The 25,071-nt window shown below is 50.7% G+C and overlaps 1 protein-coding gene across 1 annotated transcript; it reads right to left on the bottom strand.

Annotated features, from left to right (window-relative positions):
• Positions 1-493: 493 nt before the first annotated feature.
• On the bottom strand, positions 494-24,295 carry RAB7B (RAB7B, member RAS oncogene family). Its single transcript, XM_028120328.2, has 6 exons — positions 24,080-24,295; positions 16,153-16,221; positions 15,617-15,743; positions 14,711-14,926; positions 7,158-7,283; positions 494-1,316 (listed from the first exon to the last, which is right to left on the bottom strand). Exons 2-6 carry the CDS (start codon positions 16,203-16,205, stop codon positions 1,236-1,238), a joined length of 603 nt encoding a protein of 200 aa, XP_027976129.1. The 5' UTR covers positions 16,206-16,221; positions 24,080-24,295; the 3' UTR covers positions 494-1,235.
• Positions 24,296-25,071: the final 776 nt, after the last annotated feature.

Genomic DNA, 25,071 nt, shown 5'->3' with positions numbered 1-25,071 from the left:
AGCTGGGGGGGCGGGGTCCCCTTTACTTGTCTCAGGGACAGCAGCTTTGAGTCTTCATGTAAATGAATGTCCTTTCACTGTTCCTGGAACACAGCAAGCTTGTCCTCACCTCAGGGCCTTGGCTCTTGCTGCCTCCTCTCCCTGGAATGCTCTTTGTCTAGATCTCTAGTGTAGTCTGTTCATTCTCTAGTCCTTGGGCCAAATGACAACTCCTCAGGGAAGCCCTCCTGGACCATTTTGTCTGAAACTGCACCAATCCCATTTCCTTGTTTGCTTTGTTCAAGTGCTTATCTACTATTTGAGAATATCTGTTTCAATTCTGTGTCTATGGCTTCTCTCCCTTATCAGAATGTGGGGTCCTGGAGAGCAGGGTCCTTGTTGACTTCATTTGTCACTAGACCTCTGTGCATTGTACATAGTAGACACTCAACAACACTTGTTGAAGGAATAAATAAATGCATATCAAAGACAGCAACTGAGATTTAAGCAGAGCTTCTGGTCCTCAAAATCATATATTCTGAGGTGGGCAGGGCACATACCACCCCCATTTGACTGACGAGCAAGCCGAGGCTCAGAGAGATTTATAGGAGTCGTCTGAGCATTCAGCAGAGAGGAATGAGCCAGTCCTTGGTGCCTTTTCCTGAGCTCTCTCAGTCCCATACCCTGGAGGGGACAGAGCGATATTCCAGGCCTGAACCGTGGCTGCCAGGGGTTGAGGCAGGCGCCTACGTGAGGTTCAGGCCTTCACCTTCTGGCCCTGGTGACCAAGGGAGCCTGAGCTGGGCCCTGTTGCAAAGCTGTGCTGAGGCTTTGCGGGTGTGTGGTGGCATGGACAAGGAAGGCCAGTTCACAGGAGAGTAGAACAGGACTCCGGAGACAGTGGCCTGGCCGTCTGCAGAGATGTGCGTTCTAGAGCAGGGGTGTGTTCGGGGAGGGCGGGTGGCAGGAAGGCTGGAGCCAGTGAGGGAACTGTGCCTCCTCCAGGGCCAAGATTTGGCTGTGACATTCTGGGTTCCATTGGGGCACCTAAGGCCCAGCTGTGTCCTCACTACACTCAGCCCGAGGCAGGGGCTGTACTCTGATCTGGACCCAGTACAGACTCGAGGGGGTGGAGGGCTCTGGCCGCAGAGGCCAGGCTGCTGGGGCTGGGCTTGGGCGGGTGGGGGGCTGGTGGGGGCCGGGATGCCCAGGCCCCAGGCAGGCTTCGCTGAGCACCGGGGCGGGAGTCTAGATGGTCAGCAACATCTACTCCTGGACTGGTCCTCTGGTGAGAGCTTGATGGAGTCTGTGAGGTAATTCTCTAAGATGCTTCGATACTGGGGAAAGAAAAGAGAAGCCAGAGTTCACATCCTGAGAGGCAAAGAGCCTCCCCTGCCTTCTGTCTCTTGCTGGCTGGTGGTGGTTGGGCTTTTTGTTCCTTCCCTATTGTGTTGTTAGGAAGCTGAGGCCCCCCGGGGGGTGGGGGGGGTGAGCCCTGGTCTTCCCCACCCTCTTCTTTCCTCCCCTCCTCCTCAGGTTCTTCCCAGGAGCCCGGAGCACGAGTCTCCTGACCTCCAACGAGGTCCCACAACTCTCCCTTCTCCAGAGGGAGTAACTGAGCTGACATCTGACCTCAGGCAGAGATGATGACAGCCCACTCCTCCTTGCTGCTGGAGACCTCTCCCCACAAACACCCCCACACCCCAACCTTCTCTCACCACGTCCACCTCCCAGCCTCCCCTCACCGCTGCCCGGGCACCTGGAGAAGCCCCGTCAACCCTCTGCCCTTCCCACGGCCTCTATTCTCCCTAAAATACTCAGCGTTTCCGCCAGGCCCTATTTGCTTCTCTGCCCGCCTCCCCAAACGCTTGGGTCCCAGCGATGTCCGGAGAAAGCCTCTCCCCACCCAGCTGGCCACTTCTCTCCCAGAACCCACCCCGCTTGGCTCGGGGGCGAGGGTGGGGTGGGGCAAGGAGGCCCTTCCTCCAGGAGACGGATTCCCAGGCGAAAGGGTCTCTTCTTAAAGGGACCTCATCTCTCTACTCTGCCAGGCTCTCACCGGTCACCAGGCTCAGGTGTCCATGCCCCCCACAGCTGGCATTGCGTGTGTGAGTGTGCGAGCTGGTGGGTGTGCACTCACTCGGCGGGTGAGTGCCTCTCACCCCCTTGGTGTGGCCCCGAGCAGCACCCGTTTCCACTGGTGAATGTCACGGCCCTAATGCTGTGGCCCTGGCTCCCAGGAGGTGGTGTCAGGGCTCGCCTGCTGCACCCTGATGATGTTGGCTCCTGAGACCCATGACTCACTGTCACCCCCAGACTGAGTGGTCATTTGGGCTGACGTGTGGAGCTCATGGTGCTGGGCTGGGATCCAGCCCTTTTCCAGATAGTTTGTTTCTTGAGAGCACTTGTTTCTCAGCCCTCCCACACAGGGTCTCGCGGGCCTTAGTTGGCCTGCGTGATGGGCCTTGAGGATCCCTAGACAGGTTATTTAGAGTTATTAGAATTTATATAATAGTAATTTTAACAGGAAGGCTTAGTGCTGGGGGCTGAGGGCAGTGTAGGCTCTGCAGAAGGTCTGTCTCTCTGGAGATGTGCCCACAGCCCAGATTGATCTCCCCCTCTGCTGGGGAGGATCCCCCACTGCGTACACACTTGACCCAGGACACCCCAGGGCTTCCCTAGCTCTCACCCTGACAGAGCAGAATCCCACCCGACATGTCTGAGAAGAGGAAATGGGGCCGAGCGGCTCCTTCTTGCCAGCACCGTCCAGCCTGGTGTGCGGGCCCCAGGCTCTGCCGCCCCGGGTGTGTCCGGTCCTTCTGCTGGCCCCTTCTGCTGGGTGCGGGGCCCTCTCACACCGCCGAGCGAACGTAGTTACAATCCTGACATTTCTGAACCTCCCAGCGAGGGCCGAGGAAGAGCAGAGCGTCCCCGGCTAAGCCCCTCTCTACACCGAGGGAGCCATCTCCGCCTGAGGGGAAGGTTTTGGAAGCATTCTCTTACTGTCTGGTATTTTCCGCGTCCCTCCCTCATCATGAAAGCCAGAGACTTTGACTGGGATCTGGAACTTTCCTAATTGGATCTTTGGACCCAGGAGGCAGGGCCTGTTGGTTCATCACCCTCGAGTACGCCCCACCCTCACGTCCACCCAAGGCCCTGCTGGGACCCCAGAGCCCCTCATGACCAGAAACCCGTGCCATCGTCCGCAACGCCAGCCTCCGGGGAAGGAGAGTGGGGGTGCCCAGAGGAGCGGCGGAGCTTTCTGAGCTCCTTCGCATTTCTAGACTCAAATGGAACGCTGCCTCTGGAAGGTGTGAGAAACTTCCTCGCTCATGACACTGGCAAAGCCTGAGGTCTTCACACCAGCTTTCTTATACCCAATAATAGTCACACCTCTACGGGTCCGTGTTACCAGAGTGCTTCCCATTTGTGACACCATTTTGGCCCGTCATGGCATCATCTGGCTCCTCAGATTTCCCACAAAACTTTCGAGTAACCGGCAGGCCACAGTTAGGTCTCCTGTGTAATTCTTTCCTCCAGGCCCCGGTCCTCTAGGTGATGTGTGCATCTAGCTGTACATTCGCATAGTAGTGTCCTCACGCATGCACCTGATGCGCCTAAGGGATGTGACTGACTGTTGCAGTCTGTCCTTTCAAGCCTGGTCACCTCTGTGGTGCTTTTAGATCTTGCAGCTGGAGGACCTCAAAAAGGTCCTATCATTTCAACATGCTTACCTGCTAGACAGCCAGCCGGCTTCCCTCCTGGACATGGCAACTATGTCTTTGTCTCGTTAGCTTCGAAGGAACTGGGCCTCCAAGCTGTCGTTCACTCCACAGGGACCAGGCCTGACTGGTCCCAGCAGGGATGGAGTGCCAACTGGATTTTGCTGAGCAAAACCTCATCATCCCAGATCCCCTGAAGCAGGTGGTGTCCCTTCTTGGATCATGAGGGCATTCTTAATCATATTTTGGAATAACTAAGTACTCTCCTCCTTGAAAGTGGCCGGACTGGGATACTAAAGTAACTACCTACTATCTTTTCTTTCAACATGTTGGCTGAGGACCTATTCTGGTGCTGGACTCAAAAACCACTCTTTCCAACCAGAGTTCACTGCAGATCTCAGATGTTTCGAGGGACTACGAGTGTCATGTGCCCCAATGGACTGCATCACCCTCTCCTCTTGTGATGTTCCTGCTCTCCTAGCTTGGTCCCTAGCATTCTATTCAATCATGCCCCCGATAGCCAAGCTGGGAACCTGGTCATCGACCTAAATAACTCCTGGTTCCTTCTCTCCTATATTCGACCATCATCAACCCCTGAGGCTCTCCCTCCAACATCTGTTGAGTCCACCCTGTCCTGCCATCTTCATTCTGTCATGCCTGGACTGCTGCGGTACCTTCTCATCCACCCATGGGGCCCATCCTCCATGAAGCAGGAAACTCCCCTGCCAGAAACCCTTATACACAGCTCCTGTTTTAAAGCAGCTACCTTTTGTTTAATGCCTTCTTGTACAATGAATTGCTTTCTTTGGCCCTTGCAACAGCCCCATTATTCTTATTTGTACTTAAAGAGAGGCAAGTGGTGGCTGAGGGAGGCTGCATGACTTGCTGTAGGACATACAGTAAGAGGAAGAGCCAGGACTTAATGTCAGATGTCCTGGGCTTTGGAGCCCCAGCCTGGGGCTTCCCTCCCCTGCCCACCCCTCACATCTCCCTCTCAAACACTCCAACTACCTCCCTGGGAAGGAGGGGGAAAGCTTTTGTAGAAAATGTCTTTGAAAATGTGTTTGACCTTAAACTAGAGATGTGCAACATCCAGGTTTACCGTAAACATCCACGTGAATTTTACATTCTATGCTCTGGTAGTTTGTTTGCTTTGTTTTAATGTGAAAATATTTCTCCTTCAAGTTTCTGAGTAAAGGACATGTCCAGTGGGGTTTCAAGGTACCGGGTGAGCCCCCGTATGCCTCGGGTCCAGCGGCGACGTCTGGACAGTGTGCACCTGCGGCGTGAAATCCGAGTCCTGGTTGGGGCTCTCCAGGCCTTCATGATCTGTGCTGTTGACCTTGTGGGCTTCCTCACTTGCCCCATACCCCACTTCCCTTCATGCCACGTTTCCTTCTACAGACGGACCCACAGTTGGTTCCTCACGTGGGCCCTGCAGATTGGTGCCTGGGCCTCTGGCCATGCCCTTCTCTCTGTCATTCTCCTGCCCTCCCTTCCCCCCTCCCATGTCCACTTGCAATCTGTGTATCATTTTTCAACACCCAAGTCACATGCCACTTCTCTGGGTAACATCCTCACCCACCCTCTCCACCAGCCACCACTGAGTCATCTCCGTGCCTTGACCTTGCTCCCTCTGGGGCACTTACATCTACGACAGCCTGTTTGTGAATGTCTTACTCCTCTACCTGACCTCAGAGCCACCGAGGTCCGGAGCTCCAGCCCTAGCCTGAGAACTCAATAAGTGTTTCTGGGATTGCGTTATTTCCACTTTACAGATGAGGAAACGGCGGCTCAGAGGAGTCATAATGACTTGCCCAATGGTCTACTTGAAAGCACCAGGGCAGGATTCGAATGCAGGTCAGCAGGACTGTGGACGCCATACTTGTGACTTCCAGACTTCTCATCGGTAAATTTCCGCCGTCGACACGAGGGACTGACCTGGGTTTGCTAAGCCATTCCTTTAACAAGTGGGGTATTAAAACAGCAACTACAACCACGACCACCACAACAGAACCAGTAGAAAGCTCCAGAAAGTTGACACAGCAGGAAAGAGGTAACTTTAAGAATAAAGGGCACTCCTTTTTCAGAGAGGGCAGCTGCTGACCACACACAAACGGGCTGTGGGCTGAGGGAGCTTCCCTGTGACTCATCATCTGGCAAATCACTGCCCCGTGTTTGTGGAGGATCATTTATCACAGACCACCATACAAGGTCAAACAACATTCCTCTGCTTTCCAGGGCAATGGCGTGAGCAGGCTCATCTGGGGCTTCAGAGCCAACGTTGCAGATGGTGTCATAAAACCACACCTCTTGATCATGCGCTAGAGACGGGCACCCCCAGTTTCCCTTTAACCCGAGGCAGCGAGGGCTGGGGGCTGGGGAGGAAGCATAAAAACAGCCTGGAGGGGGCAAACCCTGAAACGAAGGCTCTGAGAGGTCTGCATGGCACGCTTGGGGCCTCTCCCCGGGCGGGCGGCCCCTTGGAGGTGGTTGCCGGCTCTCTCCCTGGTGGACGCCCACAGGCAGGGCCAAGGAACATTCTCCCCAGGGCCACGGGCAGCATGGGGCCAGGCACCCCCACAACGGCAGGCACCTCCACAGAGGGGAAACCCCCAATCTCCCGTGCTCCTTTCCTCAATTCAAAATCATTGCTGCCATGAGCTTCTCCCCTCTTCTGAGAAGCCCACCCTGATTAAATGTGGCAGAATGATGAGACAAGCTGATTCCTTCCCTGTGCTGATCACTCATGAACCCTCTTCTGAGTTTCCAGACTCCATATTGGAAGGGGATGAAAACGCTGCTACCGCTTCCAGGCAGCCTTCCCTGACCTTCCTGTCCTCCCCCCTCCTCCCGCACAGTTGGGCTGTGTGCCCCTCCTCTGAGGTCCCCCGCCAAATGCTTCCCCAGCACACACCTGTACTGTGACCACACGTGGGCCTATCAGACTGCCTCCAGAGAGCAAGGGGCCCCGAGCCTTGCACTCTGCCCCGCACAGATGATACACTCAACACAGGGTCCACAGCTATCCGGCTGTTTGATTGGAGGATGTCAGCAAACCCTGCAGCTTTGATCTTCCACTTGGGCAGATGCACGGCTCTGTGGAGCGTCTCTGCCACCAGCCAGGATTGAACTAGATCATCATTTCTCAAACCCTTACTGCATTAGAATGTCCAGGGGTGAGGTGCAGAACCGTACGTTTTAGAAACTCCATAGACGATAATCAGCCCGACTGAGGGGCCACCGACTCTACCCTCTAAGGGAGCTTTATACTTCTGGCCTTCTGGGGCCCAGAATCAGAGTACTGCTGGGCCCATTCCGGAACTAATGAAGACGATGGGCAATCTTGTCCTACCCACAGCCCTACCTGCGCCCGGTGTGTTCTCTGGAAGCTCCTGAGTTTCCCATCCTTGGGGAAGGTGTTGCCCTGGAGGTGTTGCCACCATAGCCACTCACCCTGGACAGAGCCCGACTGGCCAGCATCTCGAAGGCTTGTACCACATTGATGTTATTCTTGGCACTGACTTCAAAGTAGGGAATATCCTTCTCTTTACACCAGCCTTGGGCTACCTCCGGGGGCACCTGAATGAGGGGAAGACATGATCACTGTCCCTGTATCATCACCGCCACCATCCCCGCTGTCATCATATTGCCCACCGTCACATCCCCACCATCTCCCCCCCCACTCCCATTTATCGAGAATCTTCCGTGTTTCCGAAATTTTACATGCATTCTTTTTTTTTTTTTAAGATTTTATTTATTTATTTGACAGGGAGAGAGAGAGAGAGTGAGGGAAGGTGAGGAAGCACAAGGAGGGGAAGCTGCAGAGGGAGAGGGAGAAGCAGGCTCCCCGTTGAGCAGGGAGCCTGACATGGGGCTCCATCCCAGGACCCTGGGATTCTGACCCGAGCTGAAGGCAGATGCTTAACCAACTGAGCCACCCAGGCGTCCCTACGTGCATTCTTTCTTGACATAACTCTATGAGGTGGTTATTGCTAGCTCCATTTTCCAGATGGGGAAACTGAGGACTGTGCTCAGGGTGTGTGAGGTTGAGCAGGATTTGCATACAGGCTTGGAAGAGAATCACAACCCACCGTACCAGGCTGCCCCCCTAAGGCCCACACTAGGCACTTCTTCCTGCCATTGGCTCCTTCTTCAGTCCCATCAAAAGGAGATGAACGTGACACATGCTAGTCAGGGTGGAGGACTTCTGTCCCCTGAGCAGGCTGACGAGGGCCTGTGCCCAGGAGGTCTGTTGCTGAGCAGACACGCAGGTCCTTGCTAACCCTTCTTCCCCAGGGTAGAGTCCTAAGAACAGTTGGTAAGCCGCTGCTGTGCGCCAGATACTGAGTTAGATATCTTGTCATATTAATCCATTGAATCCCACCAGTGACCCTGTGAGATGGGTCTTAATAGCTCCACTTTATAGGTAAGAACACTGAGGCTCAGAGGGGTCTAGCAACTTGCCTCAGGCCACACAGCTGAGAAGGCAGAGCGGCAGTGACGCCCAGCTCAGTGTGCCGGTGGGATCGGGGCTGCCCTCTGCAGGGCACCACGTGAGGACTCTGCCCAGCCGCCTCCCCCGCTAGACCACTGGCTCCTTGAGCTCAGGCTCAGGGTCTTTTCAGCTCTTGACCTGGCACCATGGGCCACACTCGGTGTGGGCGGAATGAGTATATCTCCACCCGACTGCAAACGGCCGATCAGAGTTTGAGCATGTTGGTTTGGAAGGCGCTTGGCAAGTCCCATTAGTTACTTCCAAAGACAATTGGAGCCATTCAGTTTAATGCCTAATAATTTCCGGGAAGAGGAAATGGCCATATATCGAACATTGCTGTGCTTGGTACTTTGTAACCATGATTTCATTTTACTTAAGGGAGCCAGGGTTTTTATCATGGACAAAGGACATTCTGCTTCTCTCCCAGAGGACAGCGCAGCCAGGGGGAAATCAGATTGCCTCCCTCACTCCTGCAGGTTCTAGGAATGACTGTCTCTTTGGGATTAAAGGAAGCATCCCTGTCCCCTGTCTCTTTGGTCCTTGCTTCCCTGGTCTCACGTGTGGCGGCAGCACCAGGGGCTCACAGTTGTCTCTCCCAGTGACACCAGCATTGCCCCGGCATTGGGAGGCTCGCCACCTAAGACTGGAGGGTGCAGCCTGGGTTCAGCTAAGCAGCCTGTCTTTTGGGGGCTAGGTGACACATCCACACCCCATGCCCAGGTCCTGGGGGGAAACCCTAGGCCTTGGTCTTGGCCTCTGATCTCTAAGACCCTCCTGCCTTTAGGAGGAGGGCCCTAGAATTGGCCAGGACTGCTTCCTTCCATGGAGCATGGATGCCCAAGGCCTGGTGAGCAACCAAGAAGGCTCACAGTTCAGGAACATTCTGAACTCTTTGGAGGAAGGGTCAAGCAAGGGTGGCTGGTGATTCGTACTGTCCTCACCAGTAACCACAAATAAAAAAGCATTAGGAACTCACTGTTGTACCTGGATGGCACCTTAGGAATGCAAAGGGCTTCCTACCTTTTAAAATCCTCCAGTGGGAGGACGGGACTTACTTCTTACAGTGCCTTCCTGCCTTCCTTCTCTCTAACCACCCCCAGCCCACCCCCCCCCCGCCCCACCAGGTGATGAGCATGCACAGGAGTTGCAGTAAAAACTGAGGTCAAGTGAAAAGACGTCAAGGCCTCCCCTTCTCCAGGATGTAGGGAGATCTTTTATATTTCGTGGTGTGAGAAGCAGAATTAGTGCCCGTGGAACCCAGCAACAGAGCTGGGAGGACAAGCCTGCAGCAGCAATCTGCTCAGCACAGCTCAGCTCTGTTCTCTCCCACTGGACAGTGACGGGGGTCTGTCTGGTGCCCGCTTGTGATAGGCGTTTTATCTCACTTGCCCCGATCTTTCTCTGCTGGGTTTATATGGAGTGGTTAAATACACGCCCCAAAATGTCAGTCGAGATTATGTTGTAAATTAACCTTCTTGGGGCGCCTGGGTGGCTCAGTCAGTTAAGCTTCTGCCTTCAGCTCAGGTCATGATCCCAGGGTCCTGGAATCGAGCCCCGCATCGGGCTCCCTGCTCGGAGGCGGGGAGCCTGCTTCTCCCTCTGCCTCTAACTCACTCGAGCTCTCTCTCTTTCTCAAAAAAAAAAAAAAAAAAAAATCTTAAAAAAGAATTAACCTTCTTTTCATTCACCCTTTCTCCTTCCCCACTCAACCTCCATAAGCTGGCCTGGGAAGAAAGCCACCCAGACAGCACCTTTCACTATTCACTTCCAGTTCTTGTTGCGGTTTCACGATAGTTTAAATCATCTTGTCTTCTCTTTATTTATAAAATGACAGTTCTTTATACTTTAGGCTCTGACTGTGGCAATAAATTCAGGGTGTGCTACTTGGGGACTTGGGAAATACAAAATTTTTATTTTTATTTTATTTATTTATTTTTATTATGGGAAATACAAAATTTTTAAAAGCATTACCTGGGTTAATTTTGCTTTTGGTTGATAATATATACTATTAACGTTTTCCTTCTGTTACAATTTTGCTTGTTCATCAGAGGCCAAACGTTTCACAAATCTAGCTCAGTTTGCATAATTTTATGTATGATGCCTTTCCATCTCCTATGCATTTTATTTTATTTTATTTTAAAGATTTTATTTACTTATTTGACAGAGAAAGACACAGTGAGAGCGGGAACATAAGCAGGGGGAGTGGGAGAGGAAGAAGCGGACTCCCCTCTGAGCAGGGAGCCTGATGCGGGGCTCGATCCCAGCACCCTGGGATCATGACCTGAGCCGAAGGCAGATGCTTAACGACTGAGCCACCCAGGTGCCCCTCCATCTCCTATGCATTTTAAATGATCAATTGTATAAATGTTAACATTAGTGAGTCAGGCACATCTTAAACCGCTACCAAAAATAACAGAATATTTTCGGAAAATACAATTCCCATGTTATGGATCAGTGATGAGTTAGAAATTGCCTACCTGAGCATAGAGCAAAGAATTCACATTCCAGTGAATAAATTCCCTGTAGGTTGGGTGCTAGCAGAGCTGTTCTATCAAACTGATATTTTCCCACTATGACCTTTTATAGACGGAATAGGGATTTTTTTAAAAAAAGTCAACCATTTCTTTAAAATCATTCTGGTGATAAATATATGTATATATAATACATGCATATATATGATACATACATATATAATACACAGATATATATGTATTTTATTGTGGTAACGTATACAACATATACATAAACATAAGTTTTACCATTTTAACTATATTTAAGCTCGCAGTTCAGTAGCATTAAGCACATTCCTGCTGTTGGGTATGGATGGTTGGGTATCACCCCCACCCATCTCCAGAACTTTCCCCTCATCCTAAATCTGGCAGTATAGTTTTGAATATTTATTTCCGTTTTATGAAGTGGGAAAAACTTGCATGTTTTCTCAGCCCATCCCGTGGAGGAAATAAGAGCGAGGCTAGCAACCCCCGCGGTGTATTAAGCTCGTCACGTGCTGCTTTCTGGTACCACTACCTTCAATCCCCAGGCCAGCTCATGAAATCCGAGTCTGGGCTCTATGTTGCCCGTGAGGACACTGGAGCTGACCAGGGGCACACAGCAGGCACGGCTTTGAGTCCCGAGAAGGCGCTCCTTCAGGTGGCCCTTGGCTCTTACCCACTCACCCCTGTGCACGTGAGAGCCCAGAGCACGTCTCTCAGCTGGCCTTCTCTGTTCCCCAATCCCCCTGCTAAGCTGGGACAAAACAACAGACCCTGGAGGGCAGCGGCTTCCCAGCCTCACCCCTCCTCACTCACCGGTTCCTCCTCTCCACTTCCCTGCCCTCATTTCATTATTGCTGAGCTTCCCCACCTCTGGTGTTTACTCTACCTCCCCCACCCCCACCCTGCCATGCCCTTGGTGGGGGGCTTGCCTGCAGAAAGACAAACTCCCCTCACTCTCCCTCCTCCAGGGTCCTCCCTCACTTCCCTGGCTTGGCTGAGCCCTGGCTTTTCCTGGAGTCTCTGGACTTTCCCCCTGTCGCCCTCACCAGTGGGGGCTATCTCCATGTGTCGCTCACCACAGACCTCAGAATGGGCTTGCCTGGGGCCTCACTGCCTCTTTCAGGTCTCTCTCCTTCCTCTCTCTGAAGAGCAAAGCCCCTCCCCTGGCTTGGATGGACTCCCCTCCACCCCTCGGAGTCATCACCTGCTTGTTGTCATCCTCACCCTGTGCCCCCCCGCCCCCCGCTCAGGGTAGCCTCACAATTCCTGCCCCCCCAACAGAATGCATCTTCTCTCCACTTCAGCCTCTTCTTCCCGGGTCTTGACTCAGGACCTCCATCAAATATTGAATCTGGCCTCCCATTCTGTGACACAGTCTCCTTCCCTTCGACCTCCTTCCGCCCTCCTTCCTTCTGCTCTGCCCTTCCGTCTTGGACACTGCAGCTGCCTGCTCCTTCAAACCTCCCCTTGGCTCTCTTCTTTCCTTGGTGGCTTGTCCATGCCCCCACACCTCTACTCTTCAGCTACTCTTGTCTGGAAACACCTTAGTCCCAGGTCCCTCGTTCCTGGCTCCCCACCCACATGTGGCTGCTGGAGAAACACCCAACCTGCAGATGCCAGCTTTAACTCCTGGTCTCCTTCTTTCGCTGAGCCTCTAGTGTCACCCACCAGTTCTTATCTTTGTCCTTGACTTCTCTCCAGAGTAACTGGCAAAGCTTCACCATGATTCCTGAGACTTCTACTTGGTTCCCTTCCTTCTCCTGCTCAGTAGAAGCTGGTGCCTCTGATTTCACTGAGAAAAGATCACTCTCAGGCTTGGAATCCTTCAACTTCCCACTCTATGACCTACAGGTTCATGAAGCAGGATGTTAAAATGGAAGTTTCAGCAGAGGCACTACAATTTGATGGATGTCAGATATAAAGTGGGTTGGGAGACAGACCGCCCCAGGACCTTGCCCATTTCCAAAGGTTCATGACCAAGAAATTGTTAGATGGCTCTAAAACCCACAGCATGAATATAAAAGGATGAGAGGAGGATTAGAAAGGATTTCTTTGGAAATAGTTGTGTTGTGGGTATATGCCTTACCCTCCTGCAAGAGGGAGAATAGGTAAAGCCTCACCTCTAGCCAAAAAAAAGGAAGGCTTCAAGGAGGCCACTTGAAAAGCTTAACATACGACCCCTGTAGTTTGGTGGATACCGCAGACAGGCGCCTGGCATGCCTTCGAGGGATCTAAGGCAAAAGGCAACAGGGCAGAGAGAGAACAGACTGCTGTGAGAACCAATCACCCTTGCTCCTACAAGGGAGCCAGAATTCGAGGGCAAGCCTTGTGAAGGAGATGGAGGCTCCACAGAGAGCTGGCCAGCCTGGGGCTGTTGTAAATCTCATCAGGAGGGCTGCCTGCAGGAAGTGGTGCCCTCAGTTGGGTGGAGGATGAAAAATCAGAAGACGAGGAGTGAGAGGCGGAAAATGCAAGACGCTTGTCATAGGAGGGACAGTAAATGCTTCCAGTGGAGGCTTCTTATGGATCCAAAGGTAACCCATGGAAGAGACGACTTGAAACACCTGCCGGGGCCAGAGAGTACAAACTATCTTGTGACAGTACCCATCAAATAAGGATTTTCCTGCTCTGCTGACTTCTTCTCCCTCTTGCTTCATTCCTGACAGGGTCTGAAACCACAATTATCCAGAGAAGGGGAGGGAGTGTAGGCCACATAAAGTTGGCAGTGATAGGCAAAGGACCATTCCCTCCACCTAGACCATAGTTTCTCACCTATAACTGCCCCAAGTGGAAAAAAGAAAGGGAGACAACTTGCCTTTTAATGAACTTAGGACTTTGATTATTACCTGAGACTGGATGTTTGCAATTAAAGAGTTGACACTAAATTTGAAACCTGAAGTGACCATTGAATTGATGATGCCTAGATTTCTATTTCCAGCACAGACATCTCCTTTGAAGTTTTATTCTTGTATATTCTACTGTCATCTCCATTTAGTCGTTCTACAAGTTCCTTAAACTCAGCACATCTAAACTCATCTCTTTCTGAACAGAAGGCTCTTCTTAATGATGGTGGTAGCTTCATTGGAAGCACCATCATCCACCCATCCATCCACCCATCCATCCATCCATCCATCCGTCCGTCCATCCATCCATCCATCCAACCTGTCCATCTGTCTGTCTGTCCATTCATCCATCCATCATTCCAAATGTGCCTCAGTTCTATCCTTTTCTCTATTTGAACCGTTGTGAAAATGTAGCTCAAATATGATGGCTCAGTTCCTCATTTCTTTTCTCCCTTTGAAACACTAAGACAACCTTCTTCAAATGGCTCTTTTTGGTGTCATTTAAGCTTCATTTGGCACAAGAGCATCTTTTACAAATTAAGACTACCTCTCTTGTTTTTTTCATTAGTACGCAATAAGGAAAGAGCTCTAATCAATTCCACTATAGCAGTAAACACCTACACGAGTGGGGTCACTATAGCTATGGAGCAGACCGGCTGTCATGTGGTTAGCCAGATAATCTGGAATACACTCATGCTGATAAAATATATTCCCAGAAAATTTATAGAGTCAAGAATTTATAACTGCAATCCCCTGCCTGGCCCTGGGTAGAAATACTGTTCTATAAGAACTCAAATTCCACCTGCCTTCCTCTGATGCCTTAATTCTTCCATTCCCCGTCTCTAGACAAAATTGCTTTCACTTCTCAACTCACATCATGCTATTTCTTGCCTTTGCTCATGCTGAATCCACCTCCCCTAGGAAGCCCTTTCTATATTCTGGGCTTGAGTAGATGCCCTTTCACTGTGGTCCCCAAATATCCAAGGTATATCTCTATCATTGCATTTATCATAATCATCTTTTAGAGTGTCTGTATCCACTACTAGACTACAAGATTCTTAAGGCAAGGACTGTGTCTGATTCAGCTCTCTATGTGTGGGCTCTACCACAGGGCCTGGTGTGTAGTAGGTGCTCACACAATGTTTGGTGACTGAATGAAAGTATGGACGGTACCTGCCGGTCTGCGAGATCAATCTTGTTTCCCAGCACCACCATGGGGTAGGAAGGCTCCATTGGAATAGTTTTGGCCAGAACATCACCCCGCCAGGTATCCAGCGCTTCAAAGGACTCTAGGTCGGTGACATCGAAAGCCAGGATGCAGCCATCGGAGCCTTTGTAGAATGTGGACACCATGGAGCGAAACCGCTCCTGTCCGCCCGTGTCCCAGATCTGGAGGGGAAGAACAGCCACCCCGTTGGGCTGCAATGAGTGCCTGGAGGTGGGCCCAACTGGATCACGTGATGGCAAAGTTTCCTTTCCCAGGTAGGAAGCAGACACAGGCGCTTGTGGTCCATTCACCCACAGGCATCTTAACCCTGTGGCCCATGTACACTACAGCATCTTTGCACTATCATCTGAACTCTCATTTTTCCCCTGGGTCATCAAGGCAGGCACAGTTATTCTCATCGGATAGATTTGGACCTTGGGAGTGACTTGCTCAAGGCCACTTACCAAGATTTCCAGTGAACCTGAGACTAGGAGTGGGGCCTCCCAACCCTTGGATTTGTCCTTTTTTTTTTTTTTTTCCAGATCAGGGATCAGCAATTTTTTCTTAAAGGGCAACATTGTAAATATTTTAGGCTTTGCAGACCATACCGTCTGTTGCAACTACTCAATTCTGCCATTGTAGTGTGAAAGGAGCCATAACCATAAGTAAACAGTGGACATGGCTGTGTTCCAATAAAACTTTATTTACAAAAACAGGTGGTGGACCACATTTGGTCCATGAGCTGAAGTTTGTTGATCTCTGCTCTAGACCTTTGTAGCTCCTGGTGCACACTACTGTCTGAGTGGCTAGCTAGGGAATGTGGGATGATTTTCAGGTATGCATGCTGAAGAGGGGAAGGCAGAGCTGCTCACCTGTAGCTTCAAAGTTGTGTCGTCCAGGATGATAATCTTGGAGAGGATGCTGGCCCCCAGTGTGGTCTGGTAGTCCTCGTAAAACGTCTTGTGCACATATTGGTGGAGGAGGGAAGTCTTTCCTACACTGAGGACAAATACCCAGACACATGTGAACAACATACATACACACACACACACACACACACACACACACACACACGCACCATTCTCAGATCTTGCCATGCCCCTCTTGCTGCCATCTCTCCAAGATTCTGAATTTCTAACACTTGTAGTCCAAGGACCACAGTGAGCAGCAAGGGATTAGGGAATGGACTCTAGAAGCCAGGACCCACCCAAATAAAGCAGAAACCAGGCAGCCCGAATCCCAGGCTCTTTTGCCATCTGAGCTCTCTTCCTGGGGGTGGGATGTCCTCCCTGGTGCCACTCTGAATCAGAAAGGGACCCATGGTAGGTGGGAAATATTCAGGAGGTCTCACCGCCCTTGGGTAGGGGCTGCTTCCCAACCCCCACACCCTGAGCTGATCTTGGCTTACCCCAGGGCTCCGATGATGATGAGCTTCAGGTCCACCTTCTTCCGGGGATTCATGGAGGGGCTTCAGAGCCTGTAGGGAAACAGGAGTCAGCTGCATGCTGGTCAGAGTCCCCTACAGCCAGAGTCCCCTGCAGGCTGGCCTCTGCTTTCCCTCCCTTGATGTGCAGATCACTGCTCTGGGCCCAGACTCAGGTGGGGTTGTTTTCCAAAAGAGATGGATGATCAGCAACCTTTACGCCACCTCCCCTCCAACTTCCTCTTGGGGCCTCCCCAAGGCTGGAAGTGTGGTGGTCCCATAGGACAGGCACATCACTCACCCTTTAGCTTTACCAACCCTGCTCTTGGAGGCAGCCTGGAGCGCCAAGAAGAATGGACGGGACTGAACAGAGGCCTTGAGGACAGTCAAGCCTGGAGCCAGGGATGGAGGGCAGTGTGGGAAGAGGAGATGGGGGCAGGACAAGGGGTCCATTGTCAGGACTGCCTGAGAGGCTTTGGATGGGAGAGTGCCCCTCCCCCATCCCGAGGTGTTGCTGTAATCACAGAATCAAAAGGCTCTTCTCCAATGCAGCTGGTGGGGGTATAATTGGTACATGTTTCTGGAAAGCTACTTGGCAGCAAGTATTGACAGCCTTAAAAATGTTCCTGCCCTCCATTTCTAGGAATTTGTCCTAAGGAACTAATCTGAAATGCAGGCAAAGATTCTTGTTCAAGAATGTTCTGCACAGTATTATTTATGAACATCCAACAACAAGGAAGTGGGTAAATAAATCATGGCACACAATGAACTATTAATGTGGAGTTTTTGAGAATATTATATTAATGTGGGGAAATGCTTATGCATAGGGTCTAAAGACTTTTAGAAATTATTTTAAAATTATTTAAAATTTTAAAAATTATTTAAAAAAAAAACTTATTATTTGAGAGAGGGAAAGCATGAGCAGTGGGGACGGGCAAAGGGAGAGGGAGAAGCAGACTCTCTGCTGAACAGGGAGCCCGACCCGGGGCTCAATCCCAGGACCCTGGGATCATGACCTGAGGCGAAGGCAGACACTTAACTGACTGAGCCACCTAGGTGCCCCTCCTGGGGTCTAAATGAAAGACAGAAGACACTAAACTGTATATACAATACCACCCCAGTTATGGACATGAGTTCCCACTTACATAGAAAAAGGGCTAGAAAGAAATATACAACAAATTTAAGTGATTAATTCTGGGTGGTAGGAAATTACACAATTTAACATGTGTTCTCTGTGCTTTTTAGTATGTTCCTTTTTTTAAATAACAAACATGGCAAACAGGTATTGTTCCTATAAGAGAAATACACATACGTGCGTGTGTGCATTTTCTATAGACATGCACATATTGATTGTTATTATTATTTTTTAACAAGCTAAAGCAAAACTGTCGCAGGGGGTTTGCTTAACTGGCTTTTTGGGTTCTGCCCTTACATGCACACTTATGTATACACAATTCCCAACTCCTGAGTCTCCTATCCTTGGATGTACTCGGTAGGCATACTGAGCAAACCTTGATCTGACTCTGCCTGGCTGAGGTATTAAAAGAGCCAGCTTGAGTTTCCCCTGGTACTTGGAAAAAGCTCTACACTGGATGTCCTGAGGCCTTGGTTCTCATTCTCTCACTTTGCCACTGTGGGGCATTGGGCCAGTTACTTCCCCTTTCTGAGTCTTGGCTCTCCAACGAGCGAATGAACAAGTTGGGCCCCAAAGACTCAAGGTCCCTTCTGGTTGAAACCTGCTTTATCTACTGGAGCTGTAACTCACTGGCCACAAGAGGCTTGCCTTGCATTGCCTAGTTAGTGCAAAGCTCAAACAAAAGCCCCCAGAGGCTGAGGGCTGTTGGTGACTCTCCATGAGCCATGCAACGGCCCAAGAGTGATTTGAGGCTCTGCTCAGAGCTGCTTGTCCCAAAAGCCAGAGTTGGTGTCACTGGACCTTCTGCCATAACCTAGGAGGGCTGGGTTGGCATGGTGGGCAACAGGTCTTGGTGATCCATGACAGTTATTCCAAAAAGACCTACATGTCTATTGCATTGCAAAGCCCTGCTTTTGCGACAGACACAGGGAGGAGCACAAAGATGGAACCAATAGGAACTTGGGAGAAAGCACAGGGCTGAGTGATGACACCAAAGAGAAGGTGTAAAGCATCCCAACAGGAGCACAGAGAAAGGGCTGTGGGAATTTGCGGGTGGGGAGAGAAGCCAGCAATCCAACTGGGCCCTGAAGAAACAAGACTTGTGGTTAGGGGGTGATATTTCAGAGGGAGGGAATGAAGTAATCAAAACTCTGGGAACAGGTGAATGGAGAAGGTGGACGATTTGCTTCAGGGAAGGGAAGACCCTTTTATGACTATTATTAACACACAAAAGGAGCTTGCGGGACCGACACTATTGGTCTCTATTTTACCACTGAGGATACAGATGTTTAGAGACGGGAGGCAGTTTCTCTCTAAAAATACAGTCTATCTTCCTATGGAGATAGGAAAGCAGGGAGAAGAAGCAAGTTTTAAGATGGGTCGTGGGGATCAGACCAAGGATTCTGTCCATTCATTCATTCCTTCATTCTTGCAGCAAACATTCCCTATGCTCCAGACAGGTAGATGAAGGTAATTCCAGGTATTAGTTAGGGTGGCATTTTGTAGGGATGTCACCGCCCGGAGGGAAGGCACCCAAGGGAGAAATGTCTCAGAACCCTCAGAAAGGCAGCATGTCTCCGAGTACCAGTTACGACCCCAGAAGGGGAGCGGGAGCCACGCTGAGCTCTTTCCTAAAGGCTTTGGTACAAGATGCTAACTTAGCTTCGAAAGCTAATACAGTGCCTTAGAAAGGGAGTCAGAACCACAGGGAGGTGGAGACAGAGGGGAAGGAAGTCGCACCGGCAGAACACCCGCTGGGCCTGCTCTGCGTTCTCGTAGAGCCCAGGGAATCCTCCCAAGAGTTCTGTGAGGTGAGTCCTTGAGACTCTGAAAAGCCGCCTCACTCATAAGTCATCCAAGGCCATCCAGGTGGTACGTGGATGAGCCAGGGTTTGAATTGAAGCCCAGAGAAGCTCCTCTGCCACGTTGCCTCCTGACCTCCCGAGTCTGGACCCGTAGAATCTGCGTGCATAAGATCTGGGGCCCTGGGCTTGGGTGTGGTGTGCCCCCCCAAAACCCTAGCAGAGCTGGAGGAGATGGAGAGAAAAGCAGCCCAAGGGACAAGAGGTACAAATGGGAGCAGAGGGAACAGGTCTGCCGAACAAGAGCTGTTGTGTGAGGACTGACCACCATGGTCAAGACTCGGCGTGCTTACTTGGAGGGCAGTGTGTTCACGCGCTGTGATAGGGCCATGCCTCCATGTTGGAGACGTCTGTGATCCCACTATACGCTGTTAGCCTGGCACTGAGTTGAGGATTTTGTGAATATGCAAATTCAAATATGCATCTCATTGTGAGGTTAAATGAGTGAATACATTATGAGAATATATATACTATATTATTGTAATACATTTACTGGCCCACATTAAAGGTTCAAGAAATGTTAGCTCTTTTGGACTTCTCTCTTTTTTTTTTAATTTTTATCTGGTTCTTTTCCTTGTTCTTTTTTTTTTTTTAAGATTTTATTTATTTAGTTGTCAGAGAGAGGGGGAGAGCAAGAGAGAGCACAAGCAGGGGAGTGGCAGGCAGAGGGAGAAGCCAAGTTCTTGTTGGGCAGGGAGCCGGATGTGGGACTCGATCCCAGGACCCTGGGATCATGACCTGAGCCGAAGGCAGACGCCTAACGACTGAGCCACTCAGGCGTCCCTTTTATGACTATTATTAACACACAAAAGGAGCTTGCGGGACCGACACTATTGGTCTCTATTTTACCACTGAGGATACAGATGTTTAGAGACGGGAGGTAGTTTCTCTCTAAAAACACAGCCTATGAATGGTAGGGCCTGGACTGGGAGCTGGGATTTGAATCCAGGCCTACCTGCTCATTCTACTGTCTTCCATAAGACTAGAACAAGGATCACACACCTGCCACTTGGTGCCCCTGTCAGAGAGGCTCAGGGCTGGGTGGTGTGGGCTTGACGTAGGGCAGCGAAGCTGGTGTGCTTACGAAGGGGAATTTGGGGGTGAGGGCGGGGGAGGTAGACAGTGTGTGTGTATAACAGAGGATCAGTATGCACTACCTGGGAAACTCCCAACAGGTAATCAAAAATAACATACAACATAAAAGCGGGCAAGGAATATGAATAAGCAACCAACAGAAGTCTTATGAATGATAAGTAGTAAGCTCTGAAAGGATACTCAACCTTACTCATTTTTAGAGACATACAAAATTTAAAAATGCCAATTTTTTTTACATGCCAGAGAGTGGCAAAAATTAAAAAGACTGATGGTAACATTTAGTGTCGGCAAATGTACAGCAGAAGCGCTATTTGTATATTGTTGACAGACTACGAAAAGCCTGGCCTTTTTTGGAGGGAAATTGACAATATCAAACTGTAATACCCCAGGTTCTAATTTTAGAAATCTGTCCTGTAGAAACGTACCTATGCTCAAACATACCTTTATACAAAGATAATTGCTGGAGAACGTTGTTGTGACCCAGTACCCATCGATAAGAGAGTCTCTACATAAATTATGATCCATTCAGACTTTGGAATACTAGGCGGTTTTAAAAAGAGGGAAGTAATGAGGTAGAAAAATATGATAACAATTTAAGTAAAAAAGAACATCCCCGAACATTTTGTATAGTATGATCTCAATTGTATAAAAACAACAACCTCACATGTGTTGACCATATATTTAATATTATACTTGTGCTTGTCCTGTATATACAGAAAGCTATGGAGAGAGACACTCTAAATGAATAATAGGAGCTGGGGGAAGGGAGATGAGAAGCTAGGAGCTATTGTTTTATTTTATATATGTCTTGTTTTAAAATTTGCTACATAAGGCTCGGTGTTATTGTAATTAAACAATATCAAATATAAAACCTTAAAATTTCTTTAAAAAGAGCACATGGGTGGATGGCAGCCCAAAGTCATCTGAGTGTGACTTCTTTCTTTCTTTCTTTTTAAAGATTTTAAAAAAATTTTTATTTGACAGAGAGAGAGAGAGAGAGAGCACAAGCAGAGGGAGAGGGAGAAGCAGGCTCCCCGCTGAGCCAGGAGTCCGATGTGGGGCTCGATCCCAGGACCCCAGGATCATGACCTGAGCCAAAGGCAGACGCTTAACCATCTGAGCCCCCCAAGCACCCCTGAATGTGACTTCTTGACAAGACTTTTGTGTCTGGGGCAGAAGAGGGAGGTCCCCTAGTAGCAGGGATTGATCACGAGTTTTGGAATCAGAGTTCTCCATACATTCGTGACCTTGGGTGAATTGCTTGACCTTGGTGAGTGTGTTCCCACGTGGGTGAAGCAGACATGGCTCATGGCTGTGGCTTATTCTGCAGGGTGGCACACGTCATTTCTTAGAGCACAGGCTCCCCCAACTGGGGAAGACCCAGATAAATGGTTAACAATTGCATGGGATGGGGGTGGTGGCAGAGACCAGATTTGTAGCACCTGCCACCTTCTGCCGTGTAGATACACCCACCACGGCTGGTTTCAAGCTACCAGTGGGGAGCCAGCTCCAGCGCACTGTAGAGGGACCTCAAAGATGATCTAGTCTAACCCCCACCCAATGCTTGAGCCATCTCGACTACATCATGGAAGACAGAGCTAGACCTGCCCCCATAGAGCTCCTTCCCTCCACTAGCTGTGGATTTCTCCTGGGGCCACATAAAACATGCTCAATCCCTCTGCCACATGCCAGGCCTTCTGAGGTTTCAAGGCTTCTCCTTGAGTTTTTCTTGAGTCTTTTCTTCTTCAAACCCTTGTGACTCACCTTGGCTTTGACTCTGAGCTCCCTTTCCCTACCCCCAACCCCCTGCCCCCAGGCCCCTTCCCTGGATGTGCCCTTAAAGTATTCTGCTGCTGTAGATATTTGCTGAGCTTGCTATTTAAAATAGCCTGGTCCTTGCACGCAGGATAACTAGCAGCAACAGGAAGGTGACCAGGACCATGTCATTGGTGAGGGAAGGCATCTTGGCAGAAGACACTGGCTGGGCTCACCAAGGAGGCATGTGCAGATTTCAGACGTGGCTGAGTCCCTTCCCATGTCCTCTGGGCTCTGCCCTTGGCCAGACTTTGGCAACAGCTGCCCTTTTGAGCCTCCTCCCACTCACTCAGCTGCCTCGGATGCTTCAAACCTGGGCATCCTCCTAGAGGCCAGGCTGAGTCATCACCTTCCACTGTTAAATAACAGGGAAAAAAGCAGGCTGCCTTCAGCCAGCCCCGGTCCACCCAGAGAAAAATGTGCAGGCGACTCACTGTCTACTGCATGTGACTAACTCGTCTCCCCTTCTTGCCTGGCAATCCTTCTAAGCCTGGAGCCCTGGTCCTGCCCACCCAAGCTACGGTGTAGGTCAGTCCCTGGGGAGCAAGAAAGACTGGGTTGATGTCCGCCCTCCCCCCCGCCACACAACAGCCCTAGGGCTCGGGGCCAGTCTTACAAGGGCTCTTGGATCTGCTCTGCTCTTACCTTCTCACTTTCCTTCTCTCCCTACCCCACTGGCCCCAACCAGGACCCAGGTACAATCTCCTGCATTGCTGGTGTTGGGTGAGGTGTCGTTTCTGCCGACTAGGAGCCAGTGAGCAGGGGCAGAGGGGAATTCTGAAGCAGGCAGTCTCCCCACCTTGCTCCTACTACCTTACCCCACTTTCAGTGCCTCCCCTCCCTGATCCCACATCTTGGAAAATGATAAATATATCCACCCTAAAAATAATGGGATTTACAATCATGGGAATAAAGTTTGTCTTTGAAAAGAAGCTATCTATGGAGTGAAAGCTTTATTGCCTTGAGGGAAGGCTCACAAGTCTGCCTTACCCTCCTAAATCCCAGCAGGTCTAGACCTGCTCCCTCCAGGAAGTGCACCCATAGCCCTGGTTTCAGGAGGTTCAGCGCTTGCTCGTGTTCTTTAAGTTCTTTGGAAGTATTAGTCTTGTCTCCCTAAGTAGAATGTCAGTGCCCAGAGGACAGGACACTGCCTCCCACTTCTCTATCCCTCCACAGAGCCTGACCCATGCTGGGAATATTGAATCTCCAATAAACAGTCATTCATTCATCCCCATGTATCCATCCATCTGTCCGTCCATCTGTCCATCCATCCAGCACATGTACTATGTGCCTACTATGCATCAGCACTATGTAGATCTGAGGCTACAAACTAGTTATTATCTCTATCTTGTGTGTTGGGGCATCGATTGACAAGCTCAAAGAAATTATTTTTATTAATGCATAATGCCTAGCGCTTATAGGGCACTTGGCAATTTACAAAATGCCAGCAGAGTCCACTGGGTTCCTGAGTCAAGAACAACTAATTAGTGGCAAGCTGAGACTAGAACCCAGATCTGTCCAGCTCTGTTCATTGCTTGCTTAGCATTGCAGAGCCGTGCCGGAAGACATTCACGATTTAAAACAAGAAGGACACTTTCTTAACTCTAGGAGTTCCTCCTTCCCCGGTGAGACTCTTTGGCCAGAGGGTTCCACCCAAGAAGGTGCCCTGTTGATGTGGCAAGCCGACCCAGGGCGTTAGCTGGCCCTCCTCAGCTGAGTCAGTAGCTGTGTCCTCCTGCTGAGACCGTTGCAGAGCCCTGAGCCGGGCCCCAGCTCCCTGGGCTGGGCGGGGAAGTCCTTCCTGCCTGGCTTGCTGCCATGCCCTAGATGTTTCTCTGGCGTGGGGGGTCTTGGGGTTGGATCTAAGCCCTGAAGCTGCCAGATTCTAAGCCTCATCCTTGCATGCCTTGCCTCTACTCCCCCCCCACCCCACCCCCAAACCCCAGTACCTCTGGGGGTTGCTGGGACAGACAGAAGAACCGAAAAAAACTTCCAGGGCACTTACAGCTGTGGCCGCTTAGCATCTGGCCTCCGAGGGCAGGCGGCGTTTTCTCTGAGTCCGGCGGTCTCCTCGTAGAGCGAAGTTCTCAGCTGGTTCAGAGGAAAAAGGCTTTGGATCAGAACAGCTTGTTGAGGCCAAGCGACTTCCTTCTGTTTCCCTCCTCTCCCTCTCATGCACAGACTTGGGAAAGTTGCAAAAGAGGCCGGCCCTGGTGAGCTCAGCTGTGTGGGTGGAGGGGGTGGGGTGCAATGTGAAGCTTGGCTTCAGAGCTCACTCAATGGGGTGGGCCCTGTGAGAATTGGGTTTACAGGATGCTGCCTCCCACCCCCCCCCCGGGGTAGGGTGGGGAGGAACAAGGAATGGAAGGCTCGAGGGTGGGAGCGTGTGGGTCAGAGCCTGCAGGACAACATGCAGGTTAGTGGGCACCATGCAAAACCTCTAGCTGGTTTAGGAACTGCTTCTGGGGCTGCTGGAAGCCCCCCAGTGAAGGGGACCTTCTGTTTGTGGAAGTATTAGATTCATATGTGCAGTAGACTCGGTCCCACCACCAGCCTGGCAGGACGACAGTCTGGTCCTCACCCTAGTACTGTACACCCACCGCATCATACCACCTTGCCACGCACGCACGCACGCACGCACGCACCAGTCTTAGGACAGGGAGGCAAGTCCTGACATCTCCCTGGGCTCTCAGATGAAGATGAGTGGCCCCACCTGAAGTACTAAAAGAGACTACGGTTATTTTCAGTACTGTTAGCATGCAGCTAAGTTCGGTATTCCTTTGAGTTGCTGGAACCATGCCCTGAGTAATGATGGTTGGCACATAAAAGGGGGAATAAAGTGAGTTTAGACAAGCCCAAATTAAATGGGTTCCCAGCTCCCCAGGGCTCTCCTTAAGGCTTCTAACACATTCGATGTAGCCTTCCGTCCCCATGTTCCTTCTTTCCTGCCTGGTGGGCTGTCCCTTTGTTTCATGAGCCTCAATATCAGCTCATTCT

Source organism: Eumetopias jubatus, unplaced genomic scaffold (assembly GCF_037043125.1).
Source record: "Eumetopias jubatus isolate StellerSeaLion01/CBP00866 unplaced genomic scaffold, mEumJub1_p1.0 scaffold_12, whole genome shotgun sequence".
NCBI lineage: Eukaryota > Metazoa > Chordata > Mammalia > Carnivora > Otariidae > Eumetopias > Eumetopias jubatus.
The sequence above is the reverse complement of the archived record's forward strand: the minus strand, read 5'-3'. Positions and strand labels throughout refer to the sequence as shown.